We start from the raw sequence: 13,749 nt of genomic DNA on the forward strand, positions 1-13,749 counted from the left end.
ATAGTAGTTCATTGATATCTTCTTTTTATAAAGTAAATCGTCTTCGATTCTTGAATAATCCACATCACTTCTGGTTCTATTTGTTTATTGTTATTATCTTTGCATTTCTATTCATATGGACTCAGAATTCCGGTTTTGTTATTTGGATAAGTTTTGAATTTCATGATTCAATTTTTCTTGTGGTTTCATTCGTGTTTGGTAAAACTTTTAATTCAGCACTTTTATGTTTTTGTTTATGAAAAGTATAAAGGTTTTTCTTTATGGAAGCAGGTTCAATTTTCCTTTTATTGAAATAAAGGTTTTTGATTTTATGATGATGTGTTTATAATTGAATTCTCTTTTTACCTCCTCCCAGTTACAATGTGTGAAAGGATATAATGAGTCAATATTAATTCGGGTTCTTTTTAGTATGATGTGCCAATTTCGATCATTGTTGTTGATTATGCAGGGAATCTGAATTTTGGAAAATGGCAGATAATAAGGAGGGGAAGGAAACTTCTACTCGTGGAAATGAGTGGGAAGTTGTGGCACTTACGGCCTCAACGTATGCTGCTGCTCCTGGTCCAGAAAGATTTGAATCAAATGATGATAGGGGCCAAGAGTTTCCTGAGGATGATGAAACCTCTCGTGCGATGTTCATGTCTGATCACTTTGTGTTTCCACCGAGCCAGCATGAGAATCTCCCGCTGGACGCAGATATCAGTGAGATTGATAATGAAACCAGAGAAATGCCAATTGGTTCAAACAGTGTGCCTGGATTGGATATGGAGGAAGGGGATAGATCTGACAAGAAAAATGATGAAAATTTGGATATCAGAAGATTGACGGTGCTAGAGGATTTGCCTGGAATACAGTTTTTTGATGAAAAGGGTAATAGGTTGTCTGTTCATAGTACCGAATTGGAAGAAGGAACAGGTTTGCAAGGGCTGAATCTGGTGGATGAAGAGCAGAGTATTTACAGTGCTTCTAAATCCAGTTCTATTCATGGTGAAGCAAATATTAGTGGATCAACTGAGTATGATGATCACAAGGTCCTCGGTGAATCCAGTGATCCTTCTCAGCAAATCTTAAATTCTCCATCAGACTTGTCAAGGTCAACAAGTCACAACAAAAGAGATGAGTATGATGGGTGTGGCCTTCCTTGTGAAGCCTGGTGGAAGAGAAGGGCTGCTTCTTTTTATGCTCATGCAAAGGAGGCAAATGCATTTTGGTCTATCTTTGTTGCTGCAGCATTGATGGGCCTTGTAATGATTGGGCAGCGGTGGCAGCAAGAAAGGTGGCAGGTTCAGCAACTGAAGTGGCAGTTCAACATCAATGACGAGGTATGTGCTGATGTCTATACATGTTGAAGTGCTTAAATCAGTGTGCTACTATTCTTCTCATTGAAAAAGGCAATTAATCTGTGATGGTATTTGAGTAATTGTCTCTGCCTTGTAACATGATATGAACCTTTGATTCGTGTGTGTGTGTGTGTCTGTTTGTGCGGTCATTGTTTATGTGAGATGATTTAAAAGATTTGACTTTATGGCTGTAATGGCACTCCATGAAACAATTGATCTATCTATATTTTATATTTTAGGCTTGTGAAGTCCTGTTCTTTTGTTGCCATTTACATCCCTCATTCTATTTTCCTGTGATATTCATATAGAGGCTTCAGCTTCAGTGTCCTGATTTCAGATCTAAGATTTTAGTTCATCTTACATTGTTTTATCATAATCAGATATGTCTTCTCAGATATTGCTCATAAACTCCTTATGTATTCTGGTTGCTTGCTATTCTGATTTTCTATAGTGGTGCAAGTCTAATTTCTGATTCTATCTTCTTCTGTCGAATTACTGCAATTCACTGTTGACATTTATCTTCTGCTGTGAAATTCTTAGACCTATATATTCAGCCCCTAGTTTCTCAAATAATCACCTTTAAACCCTGGGCCTGTCAGGAGCATATTGTTCCTCAAGTTCTGATTTTGGAAATTAAGGTTTAAGGACTGCATTACTTGCCTTCTAAATTGATCTGGAAAGTTCAAGCTCCTCCTAAATATAAGGGCACTAGCTTGGGAGGTGAGCATGGAAGTTTGATATTCATTATACTTTGGCCGCCGGGGGGGGGGGGGATTTATCCTTCCATAGGTATCTTTATTGTTTGGCCGGTGGGAATCTGTTTGTCAATTTTTTTTTTTTTTATATCCATTTGCCTTGGATACAAGATCTGGGTTTCTGTAAAGCCTTTAGATTTCCAACAGTGTAAATTGGTGTGCCGTTATGTTTTTCTCATTTGCATTTGGGCCACTTGTGAGGAGCACAACCACCAAATGTTTAGAGGATGGATGAGGTCGACTCAAGGTATTTGATGTCATTGTCTTGAGGACCAGTAGACAGGCTGTGACATTGATGGCTTTCAGAGGCATCTCCTGAGGCATTGGTTAGAGGTGGCTTCTTCCCCATTGACACGCCTCTTCATCCAACACTTGTATTTCTCCTCCTCTCCATTCCATAAAGCTAAATATAGTTTGGAGTTTGCCAGGAAATCCGGGGCAGTAAGGGTGTGGTGGCATGTTCAAAAATGCATATTATATCCAGGACCTCTCACCAACAGTGTGCTGTTTCATTTCCGGAAGAAGATCAAGCAGGATTGTGGGGTCTTCTTGTCCTCCAAACAGCTTTGGTGGTGTATTTAATGGTGATGGTGGAAGTGTGTTACTAAGGATGCTCCACTGCCTTCTTAAAACTTCAACCCTCCAGCCCTTAACTGTGCTCTTCTCTGAGAGTTTAAACCCTAGTTGTTCATAGAAGATTGATGCTGTCATGCAGAGACCTTGGAAGGAAAGGAGGAAGAGTCTATTGGGCCCAATGGGAGTCATCAGGCTAACTCGTGGCCTATAGCTGTACCTTCTCTAATGGCCTTTGCTGTTGTATGTGAGGGTGCTCCACTGCCTTCTTTTAACTTCATCTGCCCTGTCCTGAATGGTGTGCTTCTTCATGGAAATTGATTCATACACCCCAATTGTCTGTAAAAGGTTGGCACCGGTAGTGTGTCATGGTGAGTGACCTGTGTGCATTGTTTTTCTAGTCTTTTAAGAGATGTGAAACACCTTACTTCCTTTATCTTCCTTTTTTTTTTTTGAACTTTATAGGAAGGATAAAGTAAGGATGATCATATTAGAGCTGATTTGGGCGTAACTCTGATACATGATAAGCCACAATAAAGTTGTTTGGGATGGCATGACCATGCTCAATGGATGCCTTTGGATGCTCTAGTACGGATGAGTGATTTGATTCAGATTGAAGGAACTGAAAGAGACAGGGGGCAGAACTATTTGACCCTAAGAGAAGTGGTGAGGAAAGACATGCATAGTTTAGACTTTGTATCAAGTATTACCTCAAATAGAGTTGATTGGAGGGCAAGGATCCATGTAGTCGACCCCATTTAGTTGGGATAAGGCCGAGTTGTAGCTGTTGTTGTATAACAAATTAATGATGGAAGGAAGAGGCTGAAGGAGGAAAAGAAGATGAAGCCAGTAGCCTGCTGAAAATGCCAAAATTAGATTGGGAAGGAAATAGAGATGAACTAAATCTAGGAGGCTATGCTTTGTCTTATTTTGAAACTCTTGAAACAATGAGATTACAGGTCAAATATATCTTTTTTTTCACGAGTGTAATTTGTTAATATATGTAGAAGTCAAACTGGCCATACAAGGGCAAGCTGGCCAAGGGGAATAGTACCTAAGAATGATGTTTCCCCATATTGGTTGTTATAATCTGTTGGTTTTGTTAGTGGCACCCATGGTGCCTTGTGAGGGCCGGTGGCCTAGATACAATCATCAGCAAATGACATCCAGGATACTTGGTTCTTCCCTAAACAATCAGTGCTAGTAGGTAGCATATAATTATTTAAGACGGGATGACAATAGCCAGAGCACACTCAGCATCAATAAAGTTGCACCAATCATGCTTTATATTTAGTTTGTTCTAGCCACTGTTAGTTAAAACGCGTTTAAAACGCGGTTGTGTTTTTTTGCCTTTTAAAATGCATTTTCCCGTATGCTATTATACAATACGGAAAAAAAGGGAAACAACAAAAGAATCCGTTTTAAACGCGTTTAAACGGCCATTTTAAACGCGTATCCATTTTTTAAGTGTAAAATAGGAATTTTATGAAAAAAAAAAAAACTATTAGTAAAAGTGAAGGGTGAAGACAATATGGTACTTGGTTTTTAACTTCTATACTATCTATAGGAAAAAAATTTCATCTTCTTATAGCCCATTGAGTAAGGAGAAGCTAAAGCTAGCAACATCTCATTTTCTTATAGCCCATTGGACTATTTTATCTTGGGATTCCCAAAGCTTTTGGAATATTAGATGCATGTATACAGGTAATAATCTCTCAAATTGCATGAGTATAGTACCATTTTTTTGAAAACGACACGTTTAATACTCGTACAGTTCGTTTTCGTCCGTTTGCCGTTCTTTGTTTTTTTTTTATTGTACCGTTCATCATTTTTATCTGTTTAAAACCCATACCGTACGTTTCTGTTGCCGTTCCTGTTTTAACTAACAATGGTTCTAATAGACATTGATGGACATAAATTTTGTCCAAATAGACAGTTAAAGACCAATAGTTGGAATTCTGATGGACCCAAGAGACAATGAGGGGGAACTTATGGAGCAGACATTGATGGCTGAAGGCCGTGATCTTGTGTGAAGATAATTTTATGATTGGGAATTGCTAATTTCTACTGAATATATATAATATATCTGCCCCTCCTAGACCTTGCAGTAGCGGGAGCTTTGTGCACTGGGTTGCTCTTTCTTTCTTTCTTTATCTGAACTCCTTTTAATGGTTCTGTGATAAATGTATATGTCCTATATCTCAATGTTGAATAGACGTGGTGCTGTTTTGCTTTCTGAAGAACTTACCTCTTTCCCCATTTGATTTTTCTTATTTGCAGAAGATGAACAGGATACTAGGTCCCATTTCTCGACTTAAAGACGTGATTATAGGCAGCCACCGCCAAGGTTCTGCTATCAGAGGCAGCACCAAGCATTAGAAGATGATGACGAAAAATTGTAGAGTGCAAAAGAGTGAGGGAGTTGGGGGTGGGGGGAGGCAAGGGAGTTGATATGTTATTTGCATGGTTGGAGACTGGAGTGCTAAGATAAAAAACTATTTGGCTTTGATTATTTATTTTAGTTTCTATGAGGTCTTGTGAGTTTTTGACCTTTCATTTTTGTCATGCAAGAGGAGTTCTAGAGCTGTTGAAATTAAATTGGGGGCAAATGTTTTTAGGGATTCATCAGAGCTCACACCATGGCTAAGATGTTTATTTCAAGCAGATTATACGGTTCAGTTTTGGTTTTATGTAGTATAAAACTGTTATTGGTTTAAGCCGATAATTGTAAGACCAATGAAAAAGATTACTAACCCATTAATCAAATTGCAAAATCATTTAAACTGAATAATCCCCATTTCGAACTGTAATAAAGGGGAAGTGTTTCCTATGAGGATTGCAGTTTTGTGTGTGCACAATGTGAGTGCATGAAGAAGTATCAATTAAGGTGTCATTTTCCCTTGATGGGGGTGGGCTGATCATTTCAATTCTCTTGGGTCTAAGTGTAAAGGTTGCACTCCCCAATAGAATCCATTTTTCCATAAGAAAGCAAATATTTCAATTTATATCAATATTGATTGGAAACCAAGCATGTCTTTAAAACTCAACTCGAATCAAAATTGACCAGAGTTTACTCCAAATCAGCAGAGGCCAATTTTAATTAAACTTCACTTTTTGCATAGTGAGTCAGAATCAAGTTAGGTTGAGTGGGAAAAGGTTGGGCACGTTGCTCTGGTGTAAAGCCTTTAACACTATCTATCCCTTTCCTTGGAAATGATTCTCATGCATTTAGTATCCTAGTCCCTTCATTGATTGAGCTGTTAGGGGCACGGCCAACCGTTTACCTTGATATGTATCAACCAATAATGCTATATTGGTACGTATAACTATTTACAGAGAGCCATCTAGATTGGGAGGGGTGAAGAAGGGTACCTGGTCGTGACCCTACATTCAGACATAGGGGTAGCAGAAAGACCACCCTATCCCATGATTGATTGCCAGGTCGCCCGGAAAAGAATTAAGAAAAATGTTTTGATTAATACGTACAGATTCGTATATTATACGTGTATTATAATTTACTAACCATGGGTCCCACACTCCCACACGCGACATTTACACATTATGCGCCCCCGGCGCATTCTTTCGTAGTGCGTTGTGCCATTACGCATTCTGCAACCATGGATCTGTGATTTTTTTTTTTTGTTTCCTAATCATATTTTCGAATAAAATAAGAATGAGAGGGAGACTGTCTGAGAAGCATCCCGGGCAACCCTCTCTCTTTCCTGGAGTGACCAGTCTCCTCTTCATCTTCGTCGAGGATTCTAACCTGGAAACCCCTTTTCTAGGGTTTTCTAGGGCGTCTCCGACTCTCCTAAGTCTGTCATTCATCCCCAACACAAGCCCAGCGGGTAACGTTTCTTTTCGCCTACTTTATATTGTCGTTTTCCCTCTGGCTTCGCTGATGATCGGAGATTAGTTTCTGTTATTAAATGAATGCTCTGGTGTTCATAGGTTTACGTATTTCATGTTGAATGGAATCCATTCATCTGTTGTAATTTTCTTGTTCTGCCTAGATTAGTTATATTCTCGGCCGTTTTCGGAAGTAGATTTGGTCGTTGACTATTTAATTTTATTCGGTTTTCCGAGTTTCTATGTAAAACAAGCGGATTTGGGTAGTTGCGTTTTTGTCTTCGCGCGCGCGCACTGTGTTTGAGTCTACATGTGTCCTTGAATTGGAGTTTAGGGTTTGCACTTTGAGCCTCTGGGGAATGTGTTTACCATTAAGCTGTGTACTTTTGAGATCTTTAGCTTAAATGAAATGTTAGTACTTTCCAGAAAACTAGTAGGTTCTGAAGCTGTTATTGTTTGTCTTATGATTACTAAGAACTAATGATAGCCCTCATTTCAGTTTTTATTTTTATCCAAACCCCCTCCCCCCACCCACATCCACACCCAATTAAAAAAAAAAAAATTCTCCTGTGTAGAGAACTAGATAAGGAGCAGGTTCTTTGCAAAGTATTGACAGTGTAAATGATGTGTCTGTACTCCCTCTTGAATCCATTAGTAACCTCTCTCAGTTAATGACATATCTTCACTAGTAGATCACTACATGAATAATACACTTTTAGGGATTTTCCCAAAAATGAAAATAATGAAATTCTTGGTGAATGCATTTGTCTAGTTATTGTTTATATAAAGTTGCTGAACTCTTTTCTCTGACCTGCCATTTTCTGGTTTCAGGATGATCATATGACTAATTTATCCTGCAATACATCTTTTCATTAGAAGACTCAGTAACAATTCCTTCTGTGTTCTTCTGTTCTGTACTGGATTTGAGCATAGGGCTTAGAATTTTAGTGTCGGCCAGTGTTTGCAATGGATATGCCTGAACCTAGTCGGAGTTACACAAAATGGGATATTGAGGATAATTCAGAAATAAAGGTTGATAGAGCTGGAGACGAGGAAGACTGGGAGGGCAGCGATAAGAGGAAGCACCGATTGAGCAAGTCCAGAAAGCATAACAATGCAGAAGAAACTGATGAATGGGATAGTGGTGGAAAGAGGAAGAGTTTAGGGGACAGAAATGAAAGTCGAAAGAGGTCTGGTGGCTCGAGCAGGGAAGGTAGTGGGGATGAAGATGATTATGATAAAAGAAAGGAACAACGCTCCAAGCAGATTAAAAAAGTCCAGGAGGACAGGACTGAGAAGAAATCAAGCAGTGGATATCCAGACAGAGAATCAGAAAGCAGTCGAAAGGGTAGAGATGCTTCAGAGACTAAAATTCATCTTCTGGCGGATGAAAGCGACAGGAGCTCATCAAGGAAAACGAGTTCCAAACCTTCAGTTCACGAGGGTTCCCAGGGAAAAAGTAGAAGCAAGGTGGAAAGTCCCCATGATGGCAAGATTGAAAAGATGCAGGATAGAGATTCCAGGTATTCAGATAGGAAAGAAAACAGCAGGGAGAAAAGCCGTGGCTCTCGTGATCAGGAGAGGAATCCAAGGAGAAGATGGGATGAATCTGATTCCACCAGAAAAACTGATGAAGGCAGTTACATCGATAAATCTGATTCGAAGAGTGGAAAAAATTCTGATCTTAAGCTTGAGAGTACAAAAGACAGAGCAAAAGATGCAAGGGACGAATTCGGTGAGCGGAAAAGCAAGGTTCTGGATTCCAACATTGATAAGGTCATCAAAGCCAGTGGCAGGGAGGAGAAAAGGGTTGATGGGGAGAGGAGCAAGAGCAGAGGCCGTGCAGAGACTCAAGATGAAGATACCGGGCCAAGTTCTACCGCTCGTGAAGAAAGGTTGGGCAATGTTAGAGATGATAAGCAGCGGAGAGGTGGAGAAAAATTGGTTGGTTTGATGGAGGATGTGGAGTTTAGTGCCCATAGGTCAAGCTCTAGGGGTCATTCGGAGAAAATTGAGAAGCACAGACAGCAGCGTGACAATGCACAGAGCAGCCGTGAAATAGCCGAAAGCCGGGAGAGATCTGTTAATACAGATGAGGATGGACATGCTCGGGCAAAAGACAGAAGTGGTAGGGAAGTGAGGCACTCTAAAAGGTCCTGTAGTCCTGACAGGAGTGGGAGGCGATTCCTTGAATCCGATGATTCTGGTTCAGATAATGAAAGAAGTGTTAGCCTGAAGGATAAGGAACGGGAAAAAGACGGGTACAAGGATGACAGGATTAAAGGCCGAGATGGTAGCTGGAGTGGGAGGAACAGGGAGTGGGAAAGCTCCAAAGATAATTGGAAAAAAAGGCATTACAGTGGCAGTGATAAAGGGACGAGGGATGGAGATGGTGATTTCAATCATGACAAGGAATGGGACTTGCAGAGGCATGAGCGTGAGAGGGCTGATAATGAAATGCTTCTTGGTCGGCCTGGTTTTAGGAAAGATAGAAGCAGGACTGAAGGTGCGAAAAGCTCATCAAGCTTTGGAACTCCAAATGAGAACTCTGATATGATAGAGATCCGAACCAAGTCCATTGATTACGGGAGAGAAGAGTCGGGATCTACATTTATTGGAAGAAGAAGTGATTCTGGGCGTTATCCTGATTTTACTTCAGCCACAAGTGATGAGGATTGGGGGTATCCGCCTGATGGTAGAGGAAGAATTGCTGATATTTATGGCCCTGGAGATGATCCCCAGGAGAGATATCCAGATGACGGATCCCCAATGATGGATCAGAATTTGGGGAGGTTTAACATTGACATGCAAGGTGGGAGAGGAAGAGTGCAGAAGAGTGCTATGGGTATTAATCGTAGTGGTAGTGTCCAGAGTTCAAGTAGTGGTTCACAACCTCTGTTTGGTAATAACCAGGGGTCTGGTTCTTTTAGTAGAGTGGTTGCGCAAGGGGCAAAAGGGAGTAGATTTGGAAGAGGAGTGAGAGGAAGACTGACAGGAAGGGATGGGCAACGGGTTGGAATGCCACTTCCTATGATGGGAAATCCCTTTGGGCCTCTGGGATTGCCACCAGCACCCCTGCAGCCACTGGGACCTAGTATGTCCCCGGGTCCAGGTACACCCATTGCCCCTGGTGTCTTTATTCCTCCATTTCCAGGACCCATTGTTTGGCCTGGACCTCGAGGTGTTGATATGAACATGTTAGCTGTCACGGCTGGCCTGTCTCCTGTTCCTTCTGGAGTATCAGGACCTAGATTTGCCCCCAGTATGGGGACTGGTCCAAACCCTGCCATGTATTTTAATCAACCAGGTCCTGCAAGAGGGGTGGCGCCCCCAAGCCTATCTGGCCCTGGTTTTAATGCTGTGGGAGCGATGGGACGAGGAGTGCCTCATGATAAAGCTCCTGGGAATTGGGTTCCTCCTAGAAGTAGTGGACCTCCTGGTAAAGCTCCCTCCAGAGGAGAACAAAATGACTACTCCCAAAATTTTGTTGACACCGGTATGCGACCCCAGAATTTCATCAGGGAGCTGGAGCTCACCAGTGTTGTGGAAGACTACCCTAAGCTGCGGGAACTTATTCAGAAGAAGGATGAAATTGTAGCAAAATCAGCTTCCCCTCCCATGTATTACAAGTGTGACCTTCGTGAGTTTGTGTTGTCCCATGAGTTTTTTGGAACCAAGTTTGATGTCATCCTGATTGATCCCCCTTGGGAGGAGTATGTTCATCGAGCACCTGGTGTTGCTGACCATGTGGAGTACTGGACATTTGAGGAGATATTAAACCTTAAAATCGAGGTACATTTTATGCTCATCCATTCCCTTGCAATTTATGCCCATATCTTCCCTTGCATGAAGATCGAGACATTAGTAAAAATTTCTGGTGGTTTACTGTTTCATCTTGAAATGCCATCTCCATTTTACCCATGACATCAGTTACTGCATCAAGATCAAGATTTAAGGGATATTGGTCACAATTACTGGCGGTTTACTGTTCTTCACTTTCTTAAATTTCATCTCCTTTTTTCCCATGACATCATTCCCTTCATTGTACACACACATTTAAAGTCTAACCTTCATTCCTTCATTTTTACAGGCAATAGCAGATACTCCTTCATTTATCTTCCTTTGGGTTGGTGATGGTGTTGGTCTTGAGCAGGGCCGTCAATGTCTGAAGAAGGTATCTATATTAGTTTAAGTGCCATAAAGTTTAGTACTGCAGCAACTTGCTGACGCCTAAGCTGTATTTGGCATCATTTTTTTTGGAAGTGTTTATGTATGCTTTTGGCTGGAAAAGGGCCATTGTGGATATGAGATGTGTTTGGTAGCAGTTTTCTGGAACTGTGCTTAATTCTATAGCAGTAAGGCATAGAAACAATAGAAGCATAAGCCAGAGAAAACAATTTTCTGCTTTTAGATTTTTCTGGAAGCTGGTGCCTGGTGGGACCTCAAAATATGTTCTTTGAGGTCAATCTTATTGCTGGAAGGCTTATAAAATGACAGATTGCCATTGCCTTCATCCTCCATTTTTATTCTATGGTGCCTAATCTACAGGTCCAATCTCATCTGCTAGTGTTTAATTTCTCGATGTAGCTGGACGTTATTCTTAAGATCCAGGTTTTTCAAGCATTTAATCTGTTATGACATAGCATATTTTTGTTGCATGAGACCATTTGGTGCTGTCATTTTTTACCAAATGCTCTCTTTTACCATGTACAAGTAGTCCCTTTTTTTTTGGTTAAATTAATTTATGTAATTGCATGAATGTACTTGGCAGTTTTCATTCTCAGTGTCGATGACTGGCAACCCCACTTGTTTGTCTGTGAAGCCCTTTGAGAAGATTAATTTTTCAACTGCACTTCTAAATTTTCATATTTTGGTTTCATCTGAAACACAGTTAACAATCTCCAACGTTTTCTTAATAATTTGCAAGATTTGAAAACAAGCAGAAAGAGAGCTGTAACTGATTGTGTTGGGACTTGTGTATCATAGCTGCAGTTTGTCTTTGTCTTATTCCTGGGAAAATATATAGAAGTATCAATTGCATTTACTAGGATTTGATGATTATGTTTTTGGGATAAATATTTGAACCCCCCCCCCTCTCTTTTTTTTACTAAATGTACTAATTGAAAGATTTTCCCCATGCTGAGTTTGGGGGAATCTTCCTAACTTCTTACTCAAGGACTAGTTTTTCTATTGCATCCTACAATGAATAAGTTGGTTGAGTGCAGTAGTTCTTATCTCTATCTTAAATGATCTGTCTGGTATTTTATTTTACAATTGCTCCATTCTTGCAGTGGGGATTCCGAAGGTGTGAGGATATATGCTGGGTGAAGACAAACAAGACAAATGCTACACCAGGCTTGCGGCATGATTCTCATACTTTGTTTCAGCACTCAAAGGTTGGTATCGTTCCTCTGCTACGTTGCCTTTTGGATTTGACTGCATTATATTTCCTTAAACTGTCTCAAGCATGTGGTGTTTTTTTTCTTTTGTGACTTCTGTTCCCTGTTTCTGTGATGAAGGAACACTGCCTGATGGGCATTAAAGGAACCGTTCGCCGTAGCACTGATGGTCATATCATCCATGCCAATATTGACACAGATATAATTATCGCTGAAGAACCTCCATATGGTTAGTATCCATAATTTATGTTCAGATTTTTGCAATCCTGGTTTGTTATGCCATCCTTGTGCTTGTGTATGTGTATGTGTATATATTGGTGGAAATGTCAGAGGACCTTGGATTTTGTTATCCCCAGGACCCCAACACATGATTGAATACAATGGGCCTTATTCCAAATGAAAAAATATTGATCCAATTTCAACTCCTGCCTGCCAAACTGACAAACACAGGTTCAACGACAAAACCTGAAGACCTGTATCGGATCATTGAGCACTTTGCCCTTGGACGTAGGAGGATCGAGCTCTTTGGTGAAGATCATAACATTAGGTCAGGCTGGCTTACTGTTGGCAAAGAGTTATCATCCTCAAATTTTAATGCTGAGGTACAGAATTTAGCAACCTACCATCGTGAACCTCAAACAGAACTAGTCAAAATTAATTTTAATTAATTATGGTTCGAAGGTTTCAAAATTGCAAACCACCTTTGCAGGCATATGTCAGGAACTTTGCTGATAAAGATGGAAAAGTATGGCAGGGAGGGGGAGGACGGAATCCCCCACCTGATACACCACATCTTGTTGTGACAACTCCTGATATCGAGAGCCTTCGACCGAAGTCACCACCTCAGAAGAATCAGCAGCAACAGCCAACGTCCATTTCTCAGGCAACAGCCAATTCAACCAATAAAAGGCCAGCCGGAAACTCACCACAAAATTCAGCAGCCCTTGGTCTGAATCAAGAAGCTTCTGGTTCCAACCCTCAAACGCCTGCTCCTTGGGCTTCACCATCAGGAAGCATGAAAGGAGATGCTGGGAATGTGGCTGCGGATGACAAGTATTTTGATATTTATGGATACAATGCCTTATTTGGGCAAACAAGTGGAGATCATATAGAGTTCGAGTCTCACCGAGCCCTCAATATGCTGTAATGAAATTCCAGCATCAAAATATGCTGTGTGCGGCATGTAATTCTTTTTTCATAATATATAAATGGAAAGAGATGTTTTTGATCTCCTGCTCTTCATTCTCATACCATAAATCACAATACCTTCTATCAGTGTGCATTGTTTGCAGAAGCAAGTGGTGGTGGGGTTCCACAATGAAAGTTGTCGACTCTGATACCACTTGTTGGGATTTTGATAAGGAATGGTTGTCCAAGTACTTTTAAGTCTTCATATTGGATTATTCACATCCGATGATTGATTACATTCATGTGGAACCCTAACAATAAATGCAAGCAACCATGATTTAACAAAGTTAATCAAAATGACATCTTAACAAATAGATTATTTTTCCCATAAATAAAATGAATAGCCGAGTTTAAGAACGATGATCATGAGTTTACATCCAAAATCTTCCATATGTTTTAAATATTTCGTCATTCATATGAGTTATGATGTCGTCCTAGTCATCATGATATCATCATGGTAAGAAGAAGGATTAGAGGGAAAAAAGATAAACAAGAATCAATAAAATTATAGATAAAGCGCAGCAGAGCACTTTCATAATCTCATTAATTAATTACTTGAAATATATTTTGGGTCATCCACTGGTTTAATTAATTAAAGAAAAAAAAATGCAAAAACGATAATTAAAAAACTTTTTAGTACCATTA

At 40.3% G+C, this 13,749-nt stretch overlaps 2 protein-coding genes across 5 annotated transcripts; both read left to right on the top strand.

Annotated features, from left to right (window-relative positions):
• The first annotated feature begins 134 nt into the window (after positions 1-134).
• LOC122058855 (ATG8-interacting protein 1) lies at positions 135-5,456 on the top strand. 3 transcript variants are annotated; one of them, XM_042621552.1, is made up of 2 exons: positions 135-1,322; positions 4,952-5,456. In XM_042621552.1, exons 1-2 carry the CDS (start codon positions 468-470, stop codon positions 5,045-5,047), a joined length of 951 nt encoding a protein of 316 aa, XP_042477486.1. In that variant the 5' UTR covers positions 135-467; the 3' UTR covers positions 5,048-5,456. The 3 variants fall into 3 exon arrangements, with proteins under 3 accessions (XP_042477486.1, XP_042477487.1, XP_042477485.1); XM_042621553.1 differs by lacking the exon at positions 4,952-5,456 and adding an exon at positions 4,570-4,903 and having other exon boundaries at positions 137-1,322; XM_042621551.1 differs by having other exon boundaries at positions 148-1,322; positions 4,949-5,456.
• Positions 5,457-6,257: 801 nt separating this feature from the next.
• LOC122059588 (N6-adenosine-methyltransferase non-catalytic subunit MTB-like) lies at positions 6,258-13,146 on the top strand. Of its 2 annotated transcripts, XM_042622460.1 has the most exons (7): positions 6,261-6,516; positions 7,349-10,309; positions 10,608-10,691; positions 11,809-11,913; positions 12,037-12,145; positions 12,367-12,518; positions 12,626-13,146. In XM_042622460.1, the coding sequence occupies exons 2-7, from the start codon at positions 7,484-7,486 to the stop codon at positions 13,061-13,063; spliced, it is 3,714 nt and encodes a 1,237-aa protein (XP_042478394.1). In that variant the 5' UTR covers positions 6,261-6,516; positions 7,349-7,483; the 3' UTR covers positions 13,064-13,146. The 2 variants fall into 2 exon arrangements, with proteins under 2 accessions (XP_042478396.1, XP_042478394.1); XM_042622462.1 differs by lacking the exon at positions 12,626-13,146 and having other exon boundaries at positions 6,258-6,516; positions 12,273-12,414.
• Positions 13,147-13,749: the final 603 nt, after the last annotated feature.

This window comes from Macadamia integrifolia, chromosome 13 (genome assembly GCF_013358625.1).
Source record: "Macadamia integrifolia cultivar HAES 741 chromosome 13, SCU_Mint_v3, whole genome shotgun sequence".
Classification (NCBI taxonomy): domain Eukaryota; kingdom Viridiplantae; phylum Streptophyta; class Magnoliopsida; order Proteales; family Proteaceae; genus Macadamia; species Macadamia integrifolia.